Source organism: Neopelma chrysocephalum, unplaced genomic scaffold (assembly GCF_003984885.1).
Source record: "Neopelma chrysocephalum unplaced genomic scaffold, ASM398488v2 Primary Assembly neopelma1_94, whole genome shotgun sequence".
NCBI classification, from domain to species: domain Eukaryota; kingdom Metazoa; phylum Chordata; class Aves; order Passeriformes; family Pipridae; genus Neopelma; species Neopelma chrysocephalum.
Genome location: NW_020897756.1, coordinates 1,442,589 through 1,466,198, shown reverse-complemented (window position 1 = coordinate 1,466,198; position 23,610 = coordinate 1,442,589). Strand labels below are relative to the sequence as shown.

The window sequence follows — 23,610 nt, the reverse complement described above, 5'->3', positions numbered from 1 at the left end:
GCGGGTCTGCTTTCCATCCCCGGCAAAACACTGCTCTGCGTCTGCCAACACCAGCCCGGCCAGGAGGGGACTCCGCACCGCCTTCCCTGCTGGTTTTCCAGATCCTGCTGCCTGCAGCACCAGGGAAGCTCTTCCCTCATGGTGGTTTTCTCAGCCCACGGGCTGATGTCACGTTTACCCACCCCAGGCGGTGTAGAGCAAGCAAGAATGAACAAATAACCTGGAGTGGGGCATCTCTCCCAGGGGTTGCAAGATGCCAAGCACCCCTTGCTCGGATGAGGATCGGGCACCTTCTCTCAGTGAATGGTCCCCATGGCAGGAGAGAGACGTGTCCATTCCCAGACGTTGGTGTCAGAGGGATACTGGGCTGCAGGGATCCCCACGCTTGTCTGTGGGGTGGCCTCAGAGTGCTCTTGCCCTGGATTTTGCTCCCCAGACCTTGAGCATGGCCAGGGGCTGTCCTTAAGCCAGAGGTCACCTGGCTGTCAGCCTGTTCTTGGTGGGAGGATGCAGCTGCTCCACGAATCCTGCAGGATATGGGGGATGGCATCCCGTGATTCGGAACTGTGAAGGGGGAAGGTGCTGGGGCCACTCAGAGGGGGAAATCCCCTTTTCCCCAAAGGTGTTTGCAAGGGGAGATTGCAGAGCCCCCAGCTCTTCACAGCCACACGATGAACACGATCCAGGGAATCAGAAACAGGAATGTAATGGAAGTTTTTGCTGCCCTGAGGGGTGGAGCATGATTGCCCACGGCCTGGCAGATACAGGAGCTGGGACCACCAAACAGAGCTGGCAGGCAGCAGGCACACAAAGGTGGTTTCATGTGCTGTCAAATTAAATGATGAAATTCCTTGGTGTGCAGCATCTCGGACACAGAGAGCTAATGCAAGGCTAAAAGGTGATTAGTCAAACCTGCAGAAGAAAAAATATCCATCGCAGACACCCCACTGCAAACCACATCCTGCAGGCAGCAGCCCCAGCCAGGCAGCGCTCCGGAGCCGGGGACACGCCGTGCCGGGTGCTCTCCTTCAGCACAACTGGCAGGATTTGGGAGCAAGGGAGTCACCTCTTCTGCTTCTTCGACGGCCACGCTCCCTTCTCAGGTTTTGCCCTCAAAAACAAGGGTGTGCCCATAATGCTCAGCTATTTTAAGACCACTGTGAGCCGGCTGCTTCCTGCCGGTCCCGAGCGAGGCCATTCCACAAGCCAGGAGCGACTTCCATGGCAGCTCACCCCGGAGAGAATGTGGCTGAGAGTCCTGTGCCAACACCAAGCACAGACTCCAGTGACTCTGGCTCAGCTGAGCATGTCCCCAGCGTCCTGTCAGCCCTTACAGTGCTGTCATACACTGCTTGTTTCTCTCCAGGCAGGTTTAGGTTCTTACCCTGGTGTGTCCTTGCCTTTTTGCTGCCCAGAGATTGGGTGAGATCCTAAACAACCTTGTAGGGCTCCTCGTGAGTGTGCACGTCTGTGCATGTGTGTGTCCAGTGTGTCCCTTTGGAGGCAATTGGAGCAGTAGGACAGAGGGAGCTGCTCTGAGGGGTGCACACGGGGATGGGGGCCCCTCACTTAGAACATGATGCCCCTTCCAGGCCCACCCATGAGCTGGGGTGTGAGATAAGGGCTGCTCAGCACAGGCTGCCTTGCCCTGGCCCTGCGGACACACGTGTGTGTGTGTATGTGTGTGTTTATATTGTACACATACACATATATCATATACCTGTGCATTTCTATGTGGGGTACAACCCCTCCAACCTCACCTGCAGCAGGGCTGTGCTTGCCCTTGGCAATCATCACCTCTCGGGGTCAGAGACGTCACTGGACTCCGTCCCCAGCCCGGGACACCTGAGTGCCCAGCGCGTCCTGGGGTGTCCTGGTGGGGCGGAGGGCACAGGGAGGAAGGCCAGCGGCACGCAGAAAGGGAAATTGCAGGCTTTAACCACATGAATGGAGCAAACTGCTCTGAAACGCTTCCCAATTCAACCACTTATCCCCTCACTAACCCTGCTTTTGTGTGGTCTCCAGGCGGGGCCAGAGAGGGGCTGAAGACTGTCCAGAGACCCACGGCTCCCTACACGTCCCCCAGGGCCAGGATGCCACAGGCTGCCCCGCAAGCCCCATCCCGCTTTCCATGCCAGCACAGATCCAGCCGGGATCTAAGCGGAGGAGACTGCAAACGCAGACAGGGCTCCACCGGGAAGCCGCCCCACGACGCCAGCAGCCACAGCGAGGGCTCCGGCCGCAGGAAAAGCCACCGGGATGCAGCGCCGGGCCCCCGCACGTGCCACGCAAACCCTGCGGCGGGTGCGGGGGCCCCGCGGTGTCGTGGGGTGAGCGGCACCCTGGGGACCTGGGAGGTCTGCAGGGGGTTGCAGGGTGGCACCCCGGACGTGCTCGGAGGAGCAGGGCACCCCGGTATTTGGGTGTGCCATGGGGAGCAGGACACCCCGGTACCTGGGTGTGCCATGGGGTGCAGGGCACTCTGGTACCCCAGGCGTGCTGGGGGGTCTGTAGCACCGGCAAGCGGGGTCCACACTGCCCCCTGCCCAGGCGCGGGGGTTGCTCCAGCAGCCGAGACCCCGCAGTCGGTACCACCCCTCCCCGTGCCCCCCGCAGACCCCCCGCGCTGCGCGTCCCGCGCCCGCCCCCGGCGCGGGGACCGCCCCGCCCGCGCCCCCGCCCCTTCCCTCCCTCCTCCCTCCTCCCTCCTCGCTCCTCCTCCCTCTGCTCTCCCCGCTCCTCCGGGCGGCAGCGGCGCGGGGCGCGGCGGGGCTCGGGCGCTCCCGCTCCCCTTTGTTCGCCGCTCCGATGGCGGCCGGGCCGGGCGGCGGCCCCGGCGCTCCCAGCGAGGCGGAGGCGGTGCAGCTCTGCCGCAGCCTGGAGGTGGGCACCGTCATGACCCTCTTCTACTCCAAAAAGTCGCAGCGACCCGAGCGGAAAACTTTCCAGGTGAAGCTGGAGACGCGGCAGGTCACCTGGAGCCGCGGCTCCGAGAAGGTCGAGGGGGCCGGTGAGTTGCGGGGCTGGGGGCGAGCGCGGGGGGGAGCGGGGCGAGCGGGGCCGCGGTCCCTCGGGGCGGTGGGTGCGGGGCCGGAGCCGCCGTTCGGGGGGCGGCGGGGGCTGGGTGGCGAGGAGGAAGGGGGGAAAACGAAAAAGAATTAACTCCCGGGCTCTCCACGCTCAGCATCTGCCCGCGGGCAGCCCGGGGGGCGCAGGGGGGTCCGGGTCCCAGCCCGGGGCCGGCCCCGGCCGCGCGATGTGCGGGGGATGCGCGGGGCCGGTACCGCCGCTGCCCCCGCCCAGCGCCGCCTCCCAACTTTCCGCATCCTTCTTCGGCACCGAACTTCCCCTGGGATAAACGAGGTGTTTTCCCGGGTGGTGCCTTGGCTAACAGCACCGAAAAGGCGTAGGGAGCCTCGGAAGGAGGCAGGGCTGGTGTGAGCCCTTTTGCGGTTGCACCTCGGAGCAACAGATGAGATGGAACGGAAAAGGCAAAAAGTAGGAAAACCAACCCAAAATATTGTAGTTCCGTCCTCTTCCGCGTTCCCCTCCGCACATCTGCGCGGGGGTGATGGCACGGGGTGGGGTGAGCGTGGGGCCGGTCCCGCACCCCCTCCTCGGAGCGGGTGCTGGTACGGCAGCATTGCAGTGCCTCCGCGTTCCCGCGCAGGATGGGGACCTCTGGAATGGGGAGGGCACAGGAAAGGGTGCGTAAGAAACCCGAGTGTCAAACCACAAAGACGGGTGGGAAAGGGGGCGAGAGCAGCGATGCCCCACACTGGGAAACTTTTAACCTCGGTGTTGGTTTCCCAGGTTACTGCTCTTTCTCTTAAACGGCCCTTCCCGCCCCCACATGCACTAGCGAAAGGACAGGACGAGGGCTCTGTTTGGTGCTGGAGGTGAGGAAGAGGGGATGTGAATGAAGGAAACGTGATGTAAGTGCTGGCGCTGGCCTTCCCCGTGCTGAGGGGTGTGACTGGGGCACAGCGAGGCCAAGGAGGGGCTGTTGTCTCTCCGGGCAAGTGCTGCTGGCCCAGGGTGGAAAGGTGGGACTCCAGTTAGGGAAGGATGTGGAGATGATGGCCACAGGACCACAAAATGCTGGTGCTTCCAGTTTGGGGCTTTTGTTTGCCCTTAGACCCTTGAAGTCCTCTACTTTTTGCCCACTGGTGTCTCCAGGCAGATCTGGAGGGAGCCTTGGGCTCCTTTAGCATCACCAGGATGTGAAGCTCCCCCATCCCTTTCCCAGAATGGCCTCTGGGAGCAGTGAGGCAGTGGGAGAGGGAGGAGAGAGTGGCAGTTTATTGACCCTGGGCTTAAGGTGTTTGTAAACTAAGGCACAGCAAACGATGCTTGTGCTGGGGAGTTTGGGCAGAGTCTACAGACCACATGTGCCCGTGGGCTCTGGGTTCCCCCTGTGTGCCTCCCACCACACGTGGTGTTCCCACAGTGTGTGTGACCCTCCTGAGGGGGAAGGTGGGCCACACGGGACACAGGTGACATCAGCCATGCCTTCAGCCCCATCTCTCTGATGCTGGATGCTTTCTCCATGGCCTCCTCTCTGCACCTGAGCATCTCACCCTGTCCTCAGTCCCCTCTTCAGGTGTCACCCAACACCCTGAGCAGAACCCATCCCCTTGCCCCTCTTTCCTCGCAGGGTTGAGGAGCAGAGCTTTGCTTTAACACTTCCTGGACAGAAGTGTGGGAGCTCTAGGTGGAAATATCAACTTGTGTACACAAATAGTGACTGTGTATCTAGGCAGGCAAGGCAAAGCCACGGGATCGATGGCCAGCAACACTAGGTTCTTGGCCAACTTCCCTGTTTTTATCTGGATGTGCTTTCTGGGCAGAAAAAGGATGCCTGGGAAAAGCCAGGTGTGTGACAGCTCCACTTCACGTGGCAGATACACTGATGTATTCCCCTCCTGGCTCATCCCCTTGGAACAGCATCTCCACCGGACAAAGTCTGGGGGTTTTCAGGTCAAAAACTCAGTGTGTGATGTTCATGGGTCTGTAACGGATGGTTATGTGTTTCTTGAGATGTGGAGACCACCAGGGAGGTTCAGACCACCCTGGACACAAGTTAGTTGTCTAAGTAGGAGTGATCCTGGGTTTTTATCCGTTTCAGAATGAGTATCCACAGTGTATCACATGCAGAGGTCTTGGACTCGGGGCACATTGTGTGACGGGCCATGTACTGGAGAGGTGTCTGTCTCTGTGAACACCAAGCATAGAGGACCTGTGCTCCTTTCTCTGTACCTGGTGGGCTGTGCAGAAAGCAGATGAGTGTTTGTCTGGGCTGGGCAGTGCTGGGGGACTTGGCTCCGTGACTGACCCTGTTGGGAAGAGAACAGCCCCTGTGGCTGCAGCCTGGGAAGGGCTCATCACTGTGGGAGATGTCACAGAGTAGTTGTCACCCCAGGATCTGCACGTGTTGCTCTGTCAATAGGTCTGATCTCTCCACTGGCCACACTGCTTTGCCCAGAGGTGATGGGCCATCCTTTATTTCAAGTTCCTTATTGAAGCAAGCAGGGTCTGAGCCATCCTCTGGAAGGAACTTTTGGCACTTAAGGACAAAGCCCTTCATGTGCATCATCATCTCCTGACAGCAGGGAGGTTGGACCAGGGGGATGCTGTCTGGGGAGGAAGTTGTGTAGATGTGGCTCTTGGGGACGTGGTTTAGTGGTGGACCTGGCAGTGCTGAGTAAATGGTTGGACTCGATGGTCTTAAAGGTCTTGGGTGACATCACCACACGTGCTTGTAGATGTACAGGCAGCCAACCAGCCCTGCTGGCCACCACCCTGCCCGGCCTCCACTGCCCGTGAACTGGGAGGTGCTGGGGTGCCGAGAGAGGGGAGCCCTTGCTGGTGTGACAGCCCTGTGGTGGTGCCCTGCTCTGTGACCCTTGTGTAGGGCTTTGTGAGCGCTGCATGAAGAGTGACCTTTGTGTGTGGATGGTGGGCGTGTGTCCCCCCCACATCTCCCCTCCGTGAGCGTGGCGGGGCCGGCGCGGGGCCCACGGCCAGCTGGGCTCCCGATGAAGAGCCTCTTCTCTTGGACAGGACCCGTGCCTGCTCTTCGTTAAGCTCTTCATCCTGCTCCAGGGCACTGGGGCTCTCCACGAGCTGAGGGCTGGGGAGGAGGGGGAAGATTCCCTGTGCGGGAAGCCTTTCCCTTTGGAAAGCGGTTGCCTCCTTCCCCTGTGCTTTTTCAAAACTGAAACTGAAAAATGCAATCCCGGTTTCTGCCAAAAAAAGGGCATTTTTTTCAATTAATATTTGTTTTTATCCAAAGGGTTCTAGCCAGCTCTAATTACCAATGCATTGCTTTCTTGCTAATCAACTCTGCAGAGGGCCTGGCTGCTGTGATGGGAAGAGTGCTAATAATTTTCTATTCTTTTTGTTAATCACCCAAAGCAAAGTAGAGCTAATCCCTTTAGTCGGTTGTCTTTTATGCATTTATATTTTTTTTAACTTTCTGTGTTAACTATTTTTTTTTTTTTTATGTAAAAGGGTCTCGTGTTCTTACCTTCATGTGCTGGGGGGCTATAGGCCAGCTTCTAATTGATCTGTTTGCCTTGAAACACGTCAGAAAATTCAGAGAGTTTGCTCAGAGAGCGAGCTGAAAATTTGGAGCAGATGTTTGTTTTATAGGGGAGAGAGAGGAGAAAAAAAACTACCTCAAAAAAAGCCCTGGTTGCATTCTTGCTTTCCGTGAAATGAGCTCAGTCCTGTGGAGGTGCAGAAAGGCCCTTGCTTGTGTAAAAGAAAAGGAGGCTGTAAAATATTAATGCAAAGTGGCTGTGAAGTGTGACTCGTACCTGCCTCAGCCATTCCAAGTACCTGCCTCTTTCATTAGTCCACCGAGGCGCAGCTTTTTCTTTTTTACTTATATTTTTCTGAGGCCATCGGCTTAAACTGAGGGGCTTGGGGCTCTTGAGAAGCAAGCAAGCCAGAAATGGCTTTCAAGGATAAACTAACTTCAGAGCAGCTCCTCAAGGGGTGCAGGATGGCTCCTGCACTGGTGGGTCCCCCCCTGCCCCACCACCCACGGATGCAGCCCCTGCAGCTGGGAGGAGGGAGCTCTCCCTGAGGTGCCTTGAGCAGGGGGCTGCAGAACGGTTGGGGTGGGAGGGGGAGAGCGTGGCTGTGGCTGTTGGGATGGTTAAAGCTTCCCCCGCTGACTCTCTGCTGTGGGAGTTTCTTGAGTGTGGGTTTTTTGTGTCGTTACCAGTCCCCTTCCTGCTTACGAGGGTATTTGTGTTACGCAGGGGAAAGCAAGTGAGCTCTGCTGTGCCTTCACCTCCCAACTGAAACAACCTCTCCCCTCGCTTCACTGCCTTCTGTCAGCCCCTTTTTCTTCTTGGTAGCATCTTCCAGGAGGAACAGGTTAGAAGACGCCCTACTCATGCAGTAATAAGACACATCAAAAATTACCTCCTCCCTTGGCATCTCAAAAGCTTCTCTGCAACAAAGGAAAGCTTCTCTGGAGAGCAGCTGGAGGTTGGCCAGCTGGGAGATGAGTGCTGCCGTGTGGTACCTGCACCTATGTTGTCCATCTCTCTGGTTCCTTCATCTGCCAGTCAGCCACGTGGAAGGAATTGGCTCATGGGGTTCAAGCCCGCTAATTAAAATGTACCAGAGAGGTTTTGGGTGTTCTTGGACTGATTGCTTTTCACCTACATCAAGGGCCTGAGCACTCCAAGTTTTTCAGGGCTTGGCTTTCTCCCTGCCTGTTGGCTGGACACCATGTGTGGCCAAAGGAGCACCTGAGTAAGCTGGATCTGAACATCTGGCTTTGCAGAGCCCATGCAAAGAGGTGACAGTGCTCAGCTCCATCACCTCCCATCCCTGGGGGCAGTTTTGTGGTGGGATTTCTTACAGGACTTTTAATGTGTCCCATCTCAGAGCTGAGCCAGGAGTTGCCCAGCCCAGTCTGTGATCCCTTTACTGCTCTTTGTTTTAGCTCCCTTGCCTGTACAGCAGGGATGGTCATCCTTATCTCAGAGCCTTTGCTCAGCTCCTTATCTGATCGCAGGGGCTGCACTGCAGACGTCCCCAAGACACCATGACTGTCACCCCCATGGCCTGTGTGAGCAGGCTGTGACCTCCTGCATATCTTACAGCTTGCAGACAGAGGAGGACAGGCCCATCTGCAGCCTTGGTGGGGGTCAGTGCTAAAGTCCCTGTCCCTGAGCAGTGCTCAGGTCTCTGCCCCCAAGCTCTGCATGTGGCACAGCAGGTTTGACCTCTGAGTTGCCCAGTGGTGCAGCCTTCATGTAATTTTTGTGTTCCTGGGAACTCGAGCACTGCTTTTTGGCTGGGACCTTCCCCTCCAGAGAGCAGTGGGACCGTTGTGACCCCTGGGGACAGACCCAGGTGAAACCACCGCACCATGATGGGCAGCCTGTCCAGGATGTAGGACTCGCCAATAGTTGGGATGGAGCAGGAGCTCTCAGAACAGGGGCTCAGTTGTGACTGCCTGACAGTTTTGGCTACATCACACAAACTTCTGCTTGAGTTCTGCCCACACAAGCTGCAGCAGCTTGACCTGTGGATGGGAGCTTCAGAAGCTCACTTGACAGTGTGTCCAACTCCTCTGTCTCTGCCAAAGTGGGATGCTGCTGGGGCTGGTGTGACAGTTTTGTGCTGAGCATTTCATCCAGGCCATGGAACTGGCTGGCAGGAGCTGTGAGACCCCTTCCAAATCATTCTGTTGTTGGGCACAGTGATTGCTGTCCTGCAGGGCTGTAGGAACACCCCAGGACCACACTGTGGGTGGGCTGTGGTTTGTGAGGTGAAGGGGCCAACAGTGGCAGTCTGGGCTTAGTGCTGGCTCAGCCCAGAGCTGGGCTGGTGGTTTGGGCTCAGGGGGATGTGGTGGTGCCTCTCAGTGTCCTGGCAGGGCTGCAGTCAGCCCCTGCTGTGTCCCTGTTCCCGAGCTGTTGCAGGTTTGGTAGGACCCGATGTAGGGTTCACAGTGAGGGAGGGTGTGGGGAGTCCAGGAAGAGCTTGCAGCGTGTGGTGAGGAGGTGTGGGGCTTCGAGCACAGAAAACCCGAGCAGCTCTGACTTTAAACCATTGGTTGAACCTTACCACGCAGAAAAAGGAAATGTCTGAAGTCGCTGGAGAAGACTTTTTGCTTTTCTAGTGTGCCCTGAGGTTTAAGGGCAATAGAAATCAGAAAATTTTCAAGTCCTTACAACGTTTTTGAAAAGTTACCCCCCCTCATGCTCCCCTCTTCCCTTGGTCAGAAAGGCTTGGAGAGTGGATGGTGGAAGATGATGCTGAGGTGGAGCAACCAGAGGGATACCTAGTTAGAGAAAGGTCTGTGTGTTCAGCAGATACTTGGGGCTGTGTGGAGAAGGTGGTGTGGTGTCTGACACGCAGGGATGCCCACAGGAACCTGAGGCTGTCCCAGCAAACCTGGGGCTCGTGAGCTCACTGGGTTGCAGTGTCTGCTGCTGGTGTCACACATGAGATCAGTTTAGCATCTAACACATCCTCTGCCAGTGGCTGTGTCCTGCCACACAGGGGGTGGGTGATCTCATGGCTTTTCCTGTGCTCTGCTGTCCCTGCTCATCTGTTCCGAGCGGGTTCTCTGCTGGAGGTGTTACATCAGGAGGGTGTCTCCCAGGCTGGGGAGAGCCCTTAGGAAGGGACACAGTGACAGCAGCCATTCCAAAAGGGACTCTGCAGTGCTGGAGAAGGCTGTCCTTTGAAATAGTTTTAATCTTTAGGTTTTAAGTATTCTTACATTGCACAAAGAGCTGTTTTACATGGAAAAAGCTTTTGGTCATTGATTCAACTGAGAAATTTCCTAATTTCTGAGAATTTTTGGCCTTTCTGAAGATCCCCCAGCACTTGGAGCTGCAGGCAGGGTTGTCTGTTTCTGGCTCTGCCAGGCTTATCCTTCTTGTCCCAGGTGTCCTTATCCCTGGGCACCTTTGCCTCTTGACACATCCCTGTCACATATCAAACACCTTGATATACTGGACAGTGGGAAGACTTGGGGTCGTGGAGCACCCTGAGCACCCAAAAGGGCCATGGGCTGGTGTCTCTAGCAGAAGCTGGCCACTCTAAATCTGTAGAAGTCAGCAGAGCTTTAGGACACTGTCAGCCTGAACTCTGAAAGTCTCAGTGGTTTTCAAACTGCTTTTCAGCTCCATCTCTGCTGCCCCTGTGTCTGGTGGCTCTTCAGCCTGATTTGGAACTGGGGGCCCTGACCTGGCCTGTCTGGGGAGCTGTGGAAAGCCTTCCAGGGTCTGGCATGGACCTCTCCTTGTACTCCTCTGCAGCTCCTCCCTTCTGCTTGCAAACATTTGTGGTTCTGTGGTTCTGGTCAGTGTTTTCTGGCACTGTCAATGGGGTGCCTCAGAGCACTTCTGGCTGCCCCTGGCACTGGTTTGAAATTGTCCCAGGGAAGGTCGTGGTCCAGCACGTGAGCTCCTGTGCTGTGGGATGCTGTTCTGAGCTGACTTTGCCCACTGGCCTTAAGGATATAATGGCCAACAGCCCTGGCAGAAGGGGCAGGACTGTGCCTTACAGGTCATGTTTGCTCCCCAACCCATTACAAACACGTTTATTTGCTTTTTCTTGGAATATGACTTTATTTTTTTCCCCTGCCATGACACTTGGAGTCATCCGGTCTGGGGCTGTGCTGCCTCATGTTTGTAGTTCAGCCTCTCGTCTCACCCTCAGCCTTTATCTATCTGGGGGTGTGTGCAGGACTCCTGCCTTCCTGCCTCTGTTGCCTGCTCACTCTGGTCTGGGGAGTGACCCACGCCATGGATTGTCCTCAGGGTTGCCTTGGGTTGCCTTTTCTCTCTAGCTCCAAACCCCATCCCCCTGGAGCTGGATGTGTGGTGTGATCCCTGCACTGCCAGGATCCTGGTGCCTGCAGGGGTGGATGTGGAGGCTCTCTGTGCTCTGGATAGCACACAGGGATGCTGTGCCTGCTCTGCTGCTTCCTGTCATCAGGAGCTGCTCCAACACGGCTCCCCATCTCTGCTGGAGCTCCTCTGGTTCAGTCTGAAGTGTGCTGTGCTCCTCTTCTGGGACTGCCCCGTGCAGAGCCCCATCCTGCTCCCTTTGAGCATCTCCCCGTGCTGTGGCCAGACCGGCCAGGGTTGGAAATGGTCCCCAGAAGGGGATGTCAGGGAAGGCTGTCACTGCAGCCTGTGCTCCACAGGGACGCTGGGTAGAGCAGCTGCTTGAGAGCCTTTTTCCTGTTTACTTGCTCCCAGAAGTGCTGATGGTGTGGTGATTAAAGGACATCCCTCCTGCATGTGCCGGTGTGTCCTTCATCCCTCCTCCTCCTCCTCACCCTCTGAGGGTGCAGACCTCAGCCCAGGTCTGACAATGGGGTGGCTGCAGGTGGGAGCTTGGCCACGTTGGGAGCACGGGACGTCCGAGAGGACTTTCTCCCCCTTGGCTCCCTGCCCTGGAAGCCTGTGCCCCATAAATCTGCTTCCCAGCTGGCAGGGGGTGGGGACTGGCCCCGTTTGTTTGCTGAGCATTTGGGCACTGCCTGTCCTGGTCCTTCTCTTGTGAGGCTCTCGTGCTCCTGGGCCCCTCAGAGCAGAACACAGAGCCTGCTGCCTCAGAGCTGTGCTTGGGGACTCATCCCACAGGCATCACTCACCCACCTCTGGTTCTTCTGGCCAGGATCCCAGGGCACTTTGGATACCTCCCTTCTCCTTTGAGCCTGCAGTCTTTGTCCTGCTAATCCATGCTCACATCCCTCCTCAACTTCAGAGGACCAAAAAGCTGTGTCCCTGGCCCCAGAGCAGACCCCCAGTGGTGCCAGGCTTACAGGGCAGTGGGAAGTTGGCTCTGTCCCCCAACAAAGCAGCAGAAATTGGGTTTTGTTGTGGTTTTTTTTCCTTCTTCTATGTCTCACATGTCCTGTAATGACTTGTGTCAGCCTGTTCTAAGGTCTTGGTGCTGGTTGGAGTATGGTCCCCATAACCCCCCCCAGCAGCTCAGGCTCTGAGACATGTTATGAAGAGATCTAGAGATGAGGGTGTGAAATTTTGGAGCACTGGTACATGGGGTTTGGTATGAACCATGCAGGAGGTTGGTGTGCAAGCAGCAGTAGGTCTCCAGTTCTGGGGACCAAATAAATCCCAGGTGAGGTCACTAAGAAACAATCCCAAGGGGTTTCATGCCATCACCACACGCTCCTGCTTCTCCCACGTAAACTGAAAATGATGTTACCTGCGTGGCTTGGGTGGTGTCTGCTCAGTGCCCGGACACTGGCAGTTGGATGGGGCTGTCAGGAGGTGCCATTGGCTGGTTAACCACCAAAACCTTGCCTTGACAGTGGAAGGTGAAGCCAGCACAGTCAGGGGTCCCATCGTGGTTAGTGCAGATACAGCAGATCTGGTGGAAAGGGAAAGAGTCACTGTTTCCATTTTTAGCCCCTTTGTGACAAGAGCAGGTTTGGTTTCACCAGCAGCCCCTCTGGTAACTCTGACTCTGGTTTGTGTCGTGGTGGGTGGAAGGAACTCGCATGGAGAGCCCGAGGAGGAGGAGGTGACATGAGGAGGTGCCTTCCTTTGTTATTGGAGAAGGTCCAGTCCTCAGGGCCTCTCCTGCAGACAGTGGCACACAGGGAGATCAGAGGCAGGGCACACATCTGGAAATCACATCTGGCAAGTACTGAGCCCTTGCTGTCTGCAAACAGTGAGTGGAGCATGGGGCAGGACGAGGTCAGGCTGTTGGGGTGACCTCAGCTGGGATCTTTATCCATCCTTCTCTTCCCAGTGTTACCCTGACACCGAGGCACTGAAGCCCTGGTAGGGATGGGAACAAGCCCTTTCCCTGCTGCCACCGTGTGTCCTGGCCAACAGTCATTTCTGTTGTTACATTGCTGTCACGGAAACTTGATTGCGTGTCTGGTGGGGTGGGTGAAAACTGAGTCACGGCATCTGAACACCGCTGGCATTTGCTGCCAGTGTGACAAATCTTTTCTCTCCTTCAGTTTTCACTCCTCGCCTCTGTGCCCTGTCCTGGGGACAGTGTGTGGTCACTCTTGTCTCCATGTGTTTTGTGACAGGGCATGACTCCCTGGGCATGAAAGAGTCAAGAAGGTGCCTTTGTTGAGTGCAAAAATCCCCAAAATGCTCCAAGGAGAGCTTGCTGCTCTTGGACACTCAGGTTCCCAAATCCACATCTGCCGGGCTTCCTCATTGGCCCTGCCAAGCTCCTGGCTGCCAGGCTGTGAGCTGTGCACTCAGGAACTGCTGGATTCCCTGTCTGCCCTTCTGTCCTGCTTGTTTTTTGCTGGTCTGCTTGATCCAATCCCCTTCCTCTTGCTGGCAGTGGGTAGGAGCATTCCACCTGTCTGACAGCCTGGGATCATCAGTGACCCTCTAAGGTCCAGGAGAGGGATGCAGAGATGTTTCACAGGAGGGCTCCCTGCTGGGCCCTTCCATGGGGCACAGCTGCCTGGGGAGCAGCTTTCTCGAGCCTCTCACCCTCTCCATAGTGAGACACAGCTCTGTGTCGGTGCCCCATGGATCTGTCACTGCCCTCTGCGGTACCTCTGCTCTCCTTACAGCTCTCTGCCCACCCTGGAGGCAGGGAGGTGGCAGAGGCAGGATTGAGGAGCTGTGCTTGCAGGTCTTCATCCCGTCCTCCTTCCAGTTTATTGTGCTGCTCTGTGGTCTTTCCATTTCTCACCCAGGCAGGGCTGAGGGGGATGGAACGCACGATGCCATGCTGGAGAAAGGTCACCTTGGGGATGGCTTGTGGAGCCTTGCCTAGACAGACTGTCCAGAGCACCAGTGCCAAGCTTCCCCTTTCCAGTTGAGTCAGTGGAAGCTTGTGCCTCTCAAACAGACTGGGCTGATGACTGAAGGGTTGCTCTGGTGGCTGCTGCCAGCCTGATTTCATCTGGGCCAGGGATACCAACACCTTCAGGGCAGCATCTGTGCAAGCAAAAACTGGTGTTTTACCCCAGCTGGAGCAGCTCTGCTTCTGTTTGGGATGGAAATGTGCTCCCGTGCCCTGTGTGATGAAGGTGCAACAAGTCCAGGGCTCTCATGGGTGCAGCCTTGCATGTGGGAGTGGGTACAAACAGCAGCCCTGGATGCCCAGCTTGGGATTTGGTACAAAACCCCACAGCTTCACACAGACAAAATTTCTGTGGAGGACAAGAGGGAGCCTCAAAGCATCCCAAGAGGGGGATTGCTGGGCCCTGGCCTGATGTTTGCCATCTGTCTGCCTGTCTCCATGAGCTCTGCACAGGGGCTGTGAGATCAGTGTCCTGCCTCGCTCACCTGAGGGATCAGCGTTGGTTTTCTCACTCGTGGTTTTCTTTCAGTCAGAGAGATGTGCTGATGACACAGGACAGGCAGCTGCCAGCCCACAGCTGCCTTTGCTTCTTGTGCCTGGAGGATGTTTGAGAGCTCTTGAAGGCCACCTGCATGAGGCTGATGCTGGCAAAGCAGCCGGGCCTGGGGCAGCCTGGGGAGAGCTCTGCTGTGCCCTGTAGAAGCTGAGTGATGTCTGGGAAGGGCTCTGCCTCCCTGCTCCAGCCCCTAGCATGGATGTGTGTGGGGTGGAGGAGGGAAGGGTGGCTCCTCACAGCCTCTCCTCCGACCCGCACAGCAGTGCAGCAGCATCTCCTAATCTCCCTGCACATCTCCTCTGGCTTCCTCTGCAGTTGATAAGGATTGGAGGGGGGCAACAGGGGAGGGAGGAAGAGGAGCTCAGAAGCCACAGGACATGTGACCCAGGGGCACAGGGGGGGTGATGGGCAGGAAGCGCCGGTGCCCAGCTGGCAGGTCCCTGTGTGCCCTGTGTGGGCTGCCCAGTGCACTCTGCCAGCACATCTGCCCAGGTGCCAGCTCCCAGGGTGGTGTGCCAGCTCTCTGCCAAATCCTCCTGCTCCACGCTGAGTGACAGGGATGTCTGAGAGGTGAGCCAGGACCTGAGTCGGGATCCAGGCTGGTCCCAGTCATGCTGGCTCATCGGGAGCTCCCTCTTGTCTCATCTCCAGCCCATCGAGCTGTTTTTTTCCCCAGCATCTCCTCTCCCAGGGTGTGCTCTGCATGGATGTTGCTCCTTCTGGGGTAGAACTCTTGCAACAGTTGCTTCATAGCAAAGTCCCTGGCTCAGAGGAAAAACTACTGTTTGCTGATACAGGTGAGATGAAGCACTTTGCTGGAGCAACCTGGGACGCTGCTCAGTCTGGAGGGGAAAACAGCTTTACCTGCATCTTCTCCCAAGGCAGGAGAAGTTCCTGGGTGCTGCAGGAACAAGAGCAGTGGGACCCAATGGTCCCCCTGGACACCAGGGTGGCTGTGTCCCTCCCTGGTACAGCAGTGGAAGCGAGACAGCTCTTTACAGGGATTTTGGCATCTCACTGAAAGGGTAGCATGGCCTTTTTTAGTTCATAGGGGGTGAGGGATGTGCTGGGGCTCAGGGCACTGCTGGTTTGGTGTTTGGATGCCTCAGCCAGGCTTCCTGCCCTCTGAAAAACCAGTTAAGGTCAAATGAGAGGCCTCAGCTGGTTTCTCGTTGTCCTGTCTGGATAAGCCATCTGCTAATGGCATGGGCTTGTCCTCTGGAAACCTGATAGCTGCTGCTGAGCAGCGCTGATGGCAGGCGAGGGGGATGCAGTGACCTCAGCGCTGCATCTCTGAGCAGAGACGTTCAATTCCCTGCTCCTCTGTCTGCTTTAGTCCCGTCGATTAAGGGAAGGCTCATGGGGTTGAGAGGTTGAGCTGTTGTCACTCTGAGAACCAATGCTAATGTGAGACACACAGCTATTCCTTCTGGAATCCGTTCCTCATCGCTTGGGGTGACCGCTTGGCTTCTTGCGGAGGGGATACGAAGGGCAGGACACCACAGTTTGTGTTAGTTATGGGGGCAGCACACACGTCCTAAGAGCCACCGTGATTTCTACAGTCCAACCAGTCCCAGCTCGGGTGGTACCATGTGTCCCATTCCTGCCCCAGCCCCGCAGGATGCAGGGCTGGGGCTGTGCGGGGCTGGGGCTGTGCGGGGCTGGGGCTGTGCGGGGCTGGGGCTGTGCGGGGCTGGTCTGTGCAGGGACGAACACGGGGCTCGCCCGCAGCGTGGCAGGCGGAAGGGGCTCGATGAGCAGCGAAGGGCAGGCGAGGGCTCCAGGCTGGGAGGTGCTGAGGGCTCTGGCCCCCGTCCAGAGAAGCACTTAGTGCTCGCTCCCCCTCACCGGGGAGTTCTGGTCGGGCTGTTCTTGCCGAGCGGTGTTGGGTTGCAGAGCCGAGCACAGCGGGCAGGAGAAGGGGAGACTGGGATCCTCCTCCAGGCTCTCGCAGCTCCTAATACCCACTGCTGCCTGAATATGCGTTTCAGGGGGACTTCCACTGAAATATTAAGAGGGATAAGGTGCTACTTTATTCTTCATGCTGTTGCAGAATAGGTTTTTCTTATTTTTACCCACATGCACATACGTGTCTTTTTCCTCTTTCTCCTTGGGGACCTGACCTCCCAGTGCCCCTTCCAGTGATGGGAAGCCTGGGGATGACCACATGGCTGTGCTCAGTGGGATCCACAATGTTAAATAGCAGGAAGACTCTTTTTTTAACCTCTTTTTCTTTGCCAGAGTGAGTAGGCTGAAGGCTTTTCCGCTGCCCTGGGGCAGGATCAGACCATGTCAGCCAGCTGAGGTCAGGCTGGGTTGGCAGTGGCCATGTGGCTGTCACATACACCCAGCAATACCTGTTGAGAGGGTGGGTGTTTGCTTGGAGGCTGTCCCCAAATAAACCCCTCCTGGAAGGTAATCTGGCTAAGTTTCCTTTTTCACAGCTTTTTTTTTTAAAATGTTTTTATTTAATCAGTTTTACATCTTTCCAAAAATCCTCTGGAGGTGGTGATTTTGCAACCCTCAGAGCCTGTTCCAGGGTGTCCTTATCCTTACATGTTACAACACCCTATCCATCAGCGGGTAAATGAGGCTTGGATGAAGTTTCAGTTTTAAATGACTTAAAGGGTGGATCTGGTTTTCCTGTAACCAGAGGGTAATTTGGTGGGGTTTTTTTCTTACATGGCGAGGGAGGTGGATCTGGGGTCAGCTTTTTCTTTCTGATGCAACCCTCTCCCACTAAAAGGAAGGCGCTTTGCCCAGAAATGTGACTATGTCCCTTTTTTTTTAGTGCTGGAGCAAGGGGAGGGCCAGGCTGTTTCTGCTGGCAGTGGGCTGGGGGGACGTTTGGGAGGCTGTTGTACAGAGCCTGGTTGTAGAGCCACGGCACAGCTCAGTGTGCAGCGTGTAACCGTGTGGGGAGCTCAGGCCATCTCATGGGTTCCTCTGCCTCCTTCCTGGAGCTGCTCCTGCCTCCAGCCTGGGAGGGCTGCAGGATAGCCAGCTCACTCCAGCCCTCCCATCTCATCAGCTGCTCCTCTGTCCCTGCTTGCTGCTGGTTCCTACTCTGGACATCCAGCCCTGCTGGGCTGCAGCAGGGTTCATATTCCCTCAGAGAGCTTCCCTCTGCCACTGCCATTGCTGTGGGACCAAGTTCTTCCTCTCTTGCCACATCCTGCATGGGATGAAGACATGTTAGCATCTTCTGTCTCCCACAGTGTGCTCTGGGAGAGAGCAGCTTGGGGAGGAGGAGATATTGCTCACCTTGGTGACAAGGAACTTGTCTTCGGGTGGATCATCCCGGATTACCTGCCCTTGTTCCCCTTCCCAGGCATTGTGTGGTCTGTGGGGCTGGAGCCCCATCTGATGCTCATCCCCATGTCTTTGACCACATCCTTAGTGCGCCTTTCCCAGCAAGGACCCGGGGTGCAGAGCCATGGTGGGACACGTGGGCCATGTCACGGAGCCCACCCCACCCCTCACCGGGGAGCTCGTGGTGCTGAGGGTGCACCTCTGAGACCTCCAACCCTCCTTCCCCTCTGCACAGTGGCTCCCGGTCCTGTGCTGGCAGAGGGAGGACCTGCAGCAAGATGGAGGCTGGGACCAGTGCAGGGAAGCATCATTTCAGCACGTGCTTGTTGGGGATGGTGGCATTTTGTGCTTGCTGTGCTTCCTGCTCAGAGTCATTTCCTTCCACACTGCGAGGGGGCCGGGAAGGTGTTTGAGTCAGTGCTGCTCTGTGGTGAGAAGAGGGCTGCACAAACCAAACCCTGAACCACCTTTCCCCAGCACACCCAGGCATGTCTGGGAGGATGAGTGAGATGAACAAGCAGCTGCAGGCGTGCGTGGGCTGCAGGTTTCTGCCCCGCTCCCTCCGAGTGCACGATCCCTGCAGAGGCTGCCCTTCGCCCCAGGAATTCCCTGCGTGCCTCTGTCCTTGATAAGCACCTCACTTGCTCCAGGGCTCTCTCCATTGGGTGGATTTTAGGTATGCACTGTAATAACAGCTTTGTCTTACTTACTAACCCACAGGTGAGCACAGGGCATGGCACCTTCCTCCATTTGAGTTATTCTCTGGTAAACTACCATGAAAACCCATCTACCAGTTCTTTCCCATTGCATTGGTCAAGCCCTGTATCCTCTCAAGATAGGATTAGCCTTCAGTCCCACTGTGCATGTCCTGGATAAAAAGACCTGGACAGTGATAGGGGTTTTTAAGGGCTGAAATAACCTGCTGGGAACATAAGGATGTGAACAGAGGCAGGTTATGGCAGGGCATGCTAATGTTTGAGCTTTCAACCTGCTCCTCTCCAAAGGGTGGGTGACTCCTTAAAAAGTTCCACCCTTGCTTATTTTAGGAAGCTTGTCTGTCTTCCCTTTGCAGCCCCAAAGAACTGCTCTTGTCATGAGTTGGTGAGCTTTGGAGGGTTGTTAGATTCATAGAATATCTTGAGTTGGAAGGGACCCACAAGGATCAAGTTCAGCTCCTGGGTCTGCACAGGACACCCCCAAAATCTGTCAGTGGTCAGTGTAGATATGTCCTGTGTCAGGCAATGAGCAGGCTGCCATCATCTGCAGATGCACACCCACAGTGCTGTGCACTCCTGCCAAGAGAGGATCCCATGTTCCTCGTGCCTTATAAGTCCTCCCAGAGTCAATCCGTGTGTCTGCCTTGCTGTGGGGTTTGGAGAGAGCATCATCTCTCATGCTGCAGTTTAGTGCTGTCGTGGCTGCTGCGGGTGATGAGCTGGTCACATTTCTGCCTAGTTTTAAACTGCAGGAAATTGAAATGAAAGGCGAGTCGATCCACAGTGAGTGCAGTAAGTGGAGTTTAATTGGGATGAATTACATGCCAGGTTTGCAGTAATCTCCGTCTCGCATTGCTCAGAAGCATCATCTGCTTTGGAAACGTGACTCAGAAATGTTGTTATTTGATTCCCACGAGCATTTAAGAAACTATTTTTCCAGGAAGCAAAGGTTTTTGGGTTTGGGTTGGTTTTGATTTTGTTAGATTTTTCTTGCCTTGCTGCTGTTGTTTTCTCTTTGTTCTCTGGCAATGCGAGTCCTTTCCCAGAATTTCCTCTGGGGAGGGAGGCTATTGGATGCTCCCTTACCAGTGGCTCTTCAGCTCCTTCTCCTTGCTTGGCGTTAGTGCTCCAGGCATTAACAGCTGCCTCTTGCTGGGGATCCCTGTGAGGGAGACATGCAGCCATTTTTGGGGAACACAGAGGTAAATAGGGGGGTGGTGGCTGGGGAAACTTCCTCGGGAAGTGGTAGGAAGGGGCTGTGCTTACAGGCACAGCGGCAAGGGAGATGTGCTGGTGAGCGGTAAGATCTCCGTGCTGCTTTGGAAGGTTGAGGAGCAAGCTGGGGCTCCTGAACACTGCTTTATCTTTCATGAGAATTTCAAGCTGTTTACTGAACTCCCCTTTCGTTTTCCCTTTCTCACAGTGGATATTCGTGAAATCAAAGAGATTCGTCCAGGGAAAAACTCGCGGGATTTTGACCGGTACCAGGAGGATCCGTGTTTCCGACCGGACCAGTCTCACTGCTTCGTGGTCCTCTATGGCACAGAATTCCGGCTGAAGACCCTCAGCCTGCAAGGTAAAGCACTTGTGGCCCCAGGGCTGTGCCAGGACAGGGTTGGTCGGGTGCCTCGGCACCACTGGACCCAACAGCTTTAGTGCCTGGGGACAAAGATAACCCCATCCTTGGGAACTGAAGGAGGACGGAGCGTGACATGCGGGGCAAGAGGTCCAGCCAGCCATGTACATCCCATGGGAGGGGAGCAGGAGCTTGGCAGGGGTTGGAGCTGGCCAGAGCATCTGCATGGCAGGGAAGTGTTGCCAGAAAGGGGATAAAGCAAGGAATAGGGAATATAAGGTGCTGAGGATATTCCCAAGAGGTTTGTGTTGGTGATCAGCCTCTGTGTCCCTTCCTCCCACTTCTCCTTTGCACTTTCCACAGCTACTTCTGAGGATGAGGTCAATATGTGGATCAAGGGACTGAACTGGCTGGTGGCAGACACTCTGAGGGCACCCACCCCCCTGCAGATTGAAAGGTGAGGAAAGCTTGTCCTTGTCCTGCTCTTGTTTTCTTTTTTCCCTTTTCTGTCTGTTTTGACAGAGAAAGGTGAGCACAGTGACATCTCATTCCCTCTCTGAGCTGTGCTGACCTGATGCTTCTGCCTCTGCTCTCCAGAGGCTTCATCCTGTTGATCCCAGAGTTTGATCTCACGTTTGTCAGGGAAAAGGAGCTTTACCATGGAACTGATGTTTCGTGTGAGCAGCCTGTATTATCTGTAGCAGTTCAGTGCAGAGGCACGTGGAACAGAACCCCTTTGGTTTCTGTCTTATCCGTGGACTCACTTTCAGGCAGAGACATTTTTAAAGGGGGGTGGGTTGCCCGCACGGGAACAGGGTTGGCTGCCTCTGGAAGGAAGCGGAGCCAGGTTCTCTGGTGGGAAGGAGGGCTGTGGGAAGGGATGGTGTGGTGTTGAGCACCTTCCAGAGACAGCAGCAAACCACCCAGGCTGGTTGTTGGGGAGCTGTGGCTGAGTGTGTGCCTGTTTGTGCCTCCCTGCTCAGGTGGCTCCGGAAGCAGTTCTACTCGCTGGATCGCAACCGGGAAGACAGGTAAGGAGAGAGGAACTTGTAATCACCTTCATGGAAGGGTTTAAGCTGGAAGAGTTTGACTTTGACTTAAAACCCCAGCCTTTGGTTGGATTTTTTGTTGGGTTCTTTAGGCTTTTAATATTCATATCCAAGGAACCTTAATCCAAGTCCCATTACTTCCCTGGCTGACTTTCACTGAATTAAAAAAAAAGCATAAAAGAGCTGTCTTGTTTCCCTGACCTATTTCCCAGCTGTTTAGACCCAGTAACACCTTGAGAGCCCACAGCTGTGAAATGCCTTCCCCCCAGCTTCCCAAGGAAGCAGACATCAAAGAGGCACTTTGGGGCACCCCATGAGGGCTGAACTGGTTTGGGCTTATTACCCTACACCCTGTTTGTTTTATTCTCCTTCTCTGAGGTCCATGAGGCCACGGATCATCCCACTGCTAGGCTGGTGGGCTGCAGCAGGGCCACTGCTTGGGGGGTTCTTGGGTGAATGCTTAGTGATGTCCTAGCAGGTAAAATGTCATGCTTGAACCTGCCGTGAGGAGATAAGGGAGGAGAATTGGGTCATGATTCATCATGAGGAGATAAGGGAAGGGACATTTCCCTGTCAGGGAGGTGAGTTCCGAGCCAGTTTTCCTGTCCACATGCTGGCTGCCAGCCTCCTCTTCCCGAGGTGCTGTTATTTGCCTCCTTTCATCCCTGGGACAGGCTTTTCCCCTGTGATGTTTACTGAGCACATTAACCTTTCAGCATTGATTTCCATGTTAATGTGCTCCCCTGGGGCAGGGAGATTCCTCCACTCCTGCTCCGGAGAGGGCAGTGCTGGAGACATCACTCACACATTGCTTGTGCCCCGGGCTGTGGTGGAGCACGTGGGTCCCACCTGCCCTCTTTCCATGCCCTGGGCATCGGGCAGATCCCTGGGCTCTGGAACATCCTCTGCTTTGTCCTTGCTGTGTCCATCCAGCCCTGCTGCCAGGCTGCCAGGGGTTAAATCCAGCCTGTCCAGGAGCAGAGCAGGAGTGTGTTGCCTGGGGAAAATCCCACTGCACTGGACATTTTTGCCTTTGCAGTGATTTATCCTGTGGCGTGAGGAGAGCACCTCTGGGTGCACAGGGATTTAGCGGAGGAGGGATAAATCCTTGCAGAGGCAGAAAGGGAAGGAGAGGAGCTTTAATCTGTTGCAGCTGCTTTACATATGCCACACACCTTTCCAACCCAGGCTGGGGTTGTATACGCAGTGCACTGTTTTCCAGTGGTGACAGGGCACGGTATTTCCTAATCCAGCTATGGAGAGCACTGGGGCAGGTGCAGGGGTGTCTGCGTGGGGGGTTTGGAGGATGAGAGCAGGAAAAATGGAAGTAATCAGACCTCCTTCTCCTCTGTTTATGCAGTAAAACTGATGAAATGGCATCCCAACAGGACAAAAAGAGATTGCGTGTCCAGATCCATCTGCCCGAGGCAGAGCTGACAGCCAGCCTGTTGCATCTCTCTTGTTTTTCAGAATATCATCTTTCTATTGGAATTTAGAATTAAGGCAGCAAAATCCAATATATTCATTACCTGTCAACCACGGGGAGAGCTTTCGGTGCAAAATGCTTAATTAGGAGAGCTGCTGCTCCAGCCCGGGCAGCAAGAGGAGCAAAACAGCAACACAGGGGCAATGCAGAAAGATTTGGGGTCTTCCCATATTACAAACATTCTACAAGCATCTGTGTGTTTTCTGCAAGGTAAAGGCAGCAGTTATGGAACATACACATCTCTTGGATTAAACCTTTGCCCTTATGAGGCATTTCAGCATTAAATTTAGTGTTGCTGAGCATTTTGCTTTTGCTTCTCAGCCTGGAAATGGGTTTTTCAAAGGGAACGCTGAGATGTGGGGGGTGGGGTTTTTTTGGTTTTTTTTTGTTTACAAAAAAATCCACTTCTTTTGCAAACCATCCTTGATCCTTTCCAGAACAGGCAGGTTTTTGGCAGCTGAAGAAATCACTCCCAGCCCTCGTGTACCCCATGCCCCAGCTTCCTGTGCCGGAGCCTTTCCCTCTCCTTTCCGCCCTCCCCGGCTGGGTGCCGGGACATCCCTTCCAGCACGCCGGCAGATGTTGACTGTTTTCACTGGCTGCTGGGCCTTTGGGTATTTGTTTTTCCAAGGGAGGTTAGGTGGAAAGAGGAGGATAACAGGATGCTGGGGGTTTTTTTCCTAACTGCTGCCAAAGAGGCTGTTTCACCTCTGGCCAGGAGAGCTGCCCGTGGCTGGGGGCAGTGTTACAGCACTGGGGGCTGGCAGGGGAATGTTTCCATCCCCTGTGAGAGGGCTGAATCAGTCCTTTGGCCTGTTTGTCATGAAACCTTAGAAAACTTCCATAGAAAAAATTAGTTTGTTTATTTGGTTTTTACTTTCTAGTCTGAAAATACTACCAAGCTGTTTATCCAAGGTCTCCAGCACTTTAACATGATTAATAACACACGGTAAATAAAATCCTTCCGTACCCTGTCCTCCTTCTGAAGCTGAAAGGAAAATGTTGGTCACAGCTTTGACAGGGCTTGCTCTTGTCACATCAACAAGCAGTGCCTTGGTCCAGCATATGCTGTGAAGCAGCTCAGCATCACCAGAGCCTGAGTGCTGGCTCCAGTG

The 23,610-nt window shown here is 55.3% G+C and overlaps 1 protein-coding gene across 2 annotated transcripts in view; it reads left to right on the top strand.

Annotated features, from left to right (window-relative positions):
* Positions 1 to 2,806: 2,806 nt before the first annotated feature.
* PLCG1 (phospholipase C gamma 1) overlaps positions 2,807 to 23,610 on the top strand; it is a 41,343-nt gene continuing 20,539 nt past the window's right edge. For both annotated transcript variants that reach the window (XM_027693796.1, XM_027693795.1), the window contains exons 1-4: positions 2,807 to 3,010; positions 19,808 to 19,960; positions 20,324 to 20,417; positions 20,944 to 20,991. In XM_027693796.1, coding sequence (XP_027549597.1) covers positions 2,809 to 3,010; positions 19,808 to 19,960; positions 20,324 to 20,417; positions 20,944 to 20,991 — 497 coding nt within the window. In that variant the 5' untranslated portion in view covers positions 2,807 to 2,808. The remainder of the gene's footprint in view (positions 3,011 to 19,807; positions 19,961 to 20,323; positions 20,418 to 20,943; positions 20,992 to 23,610) is intronic.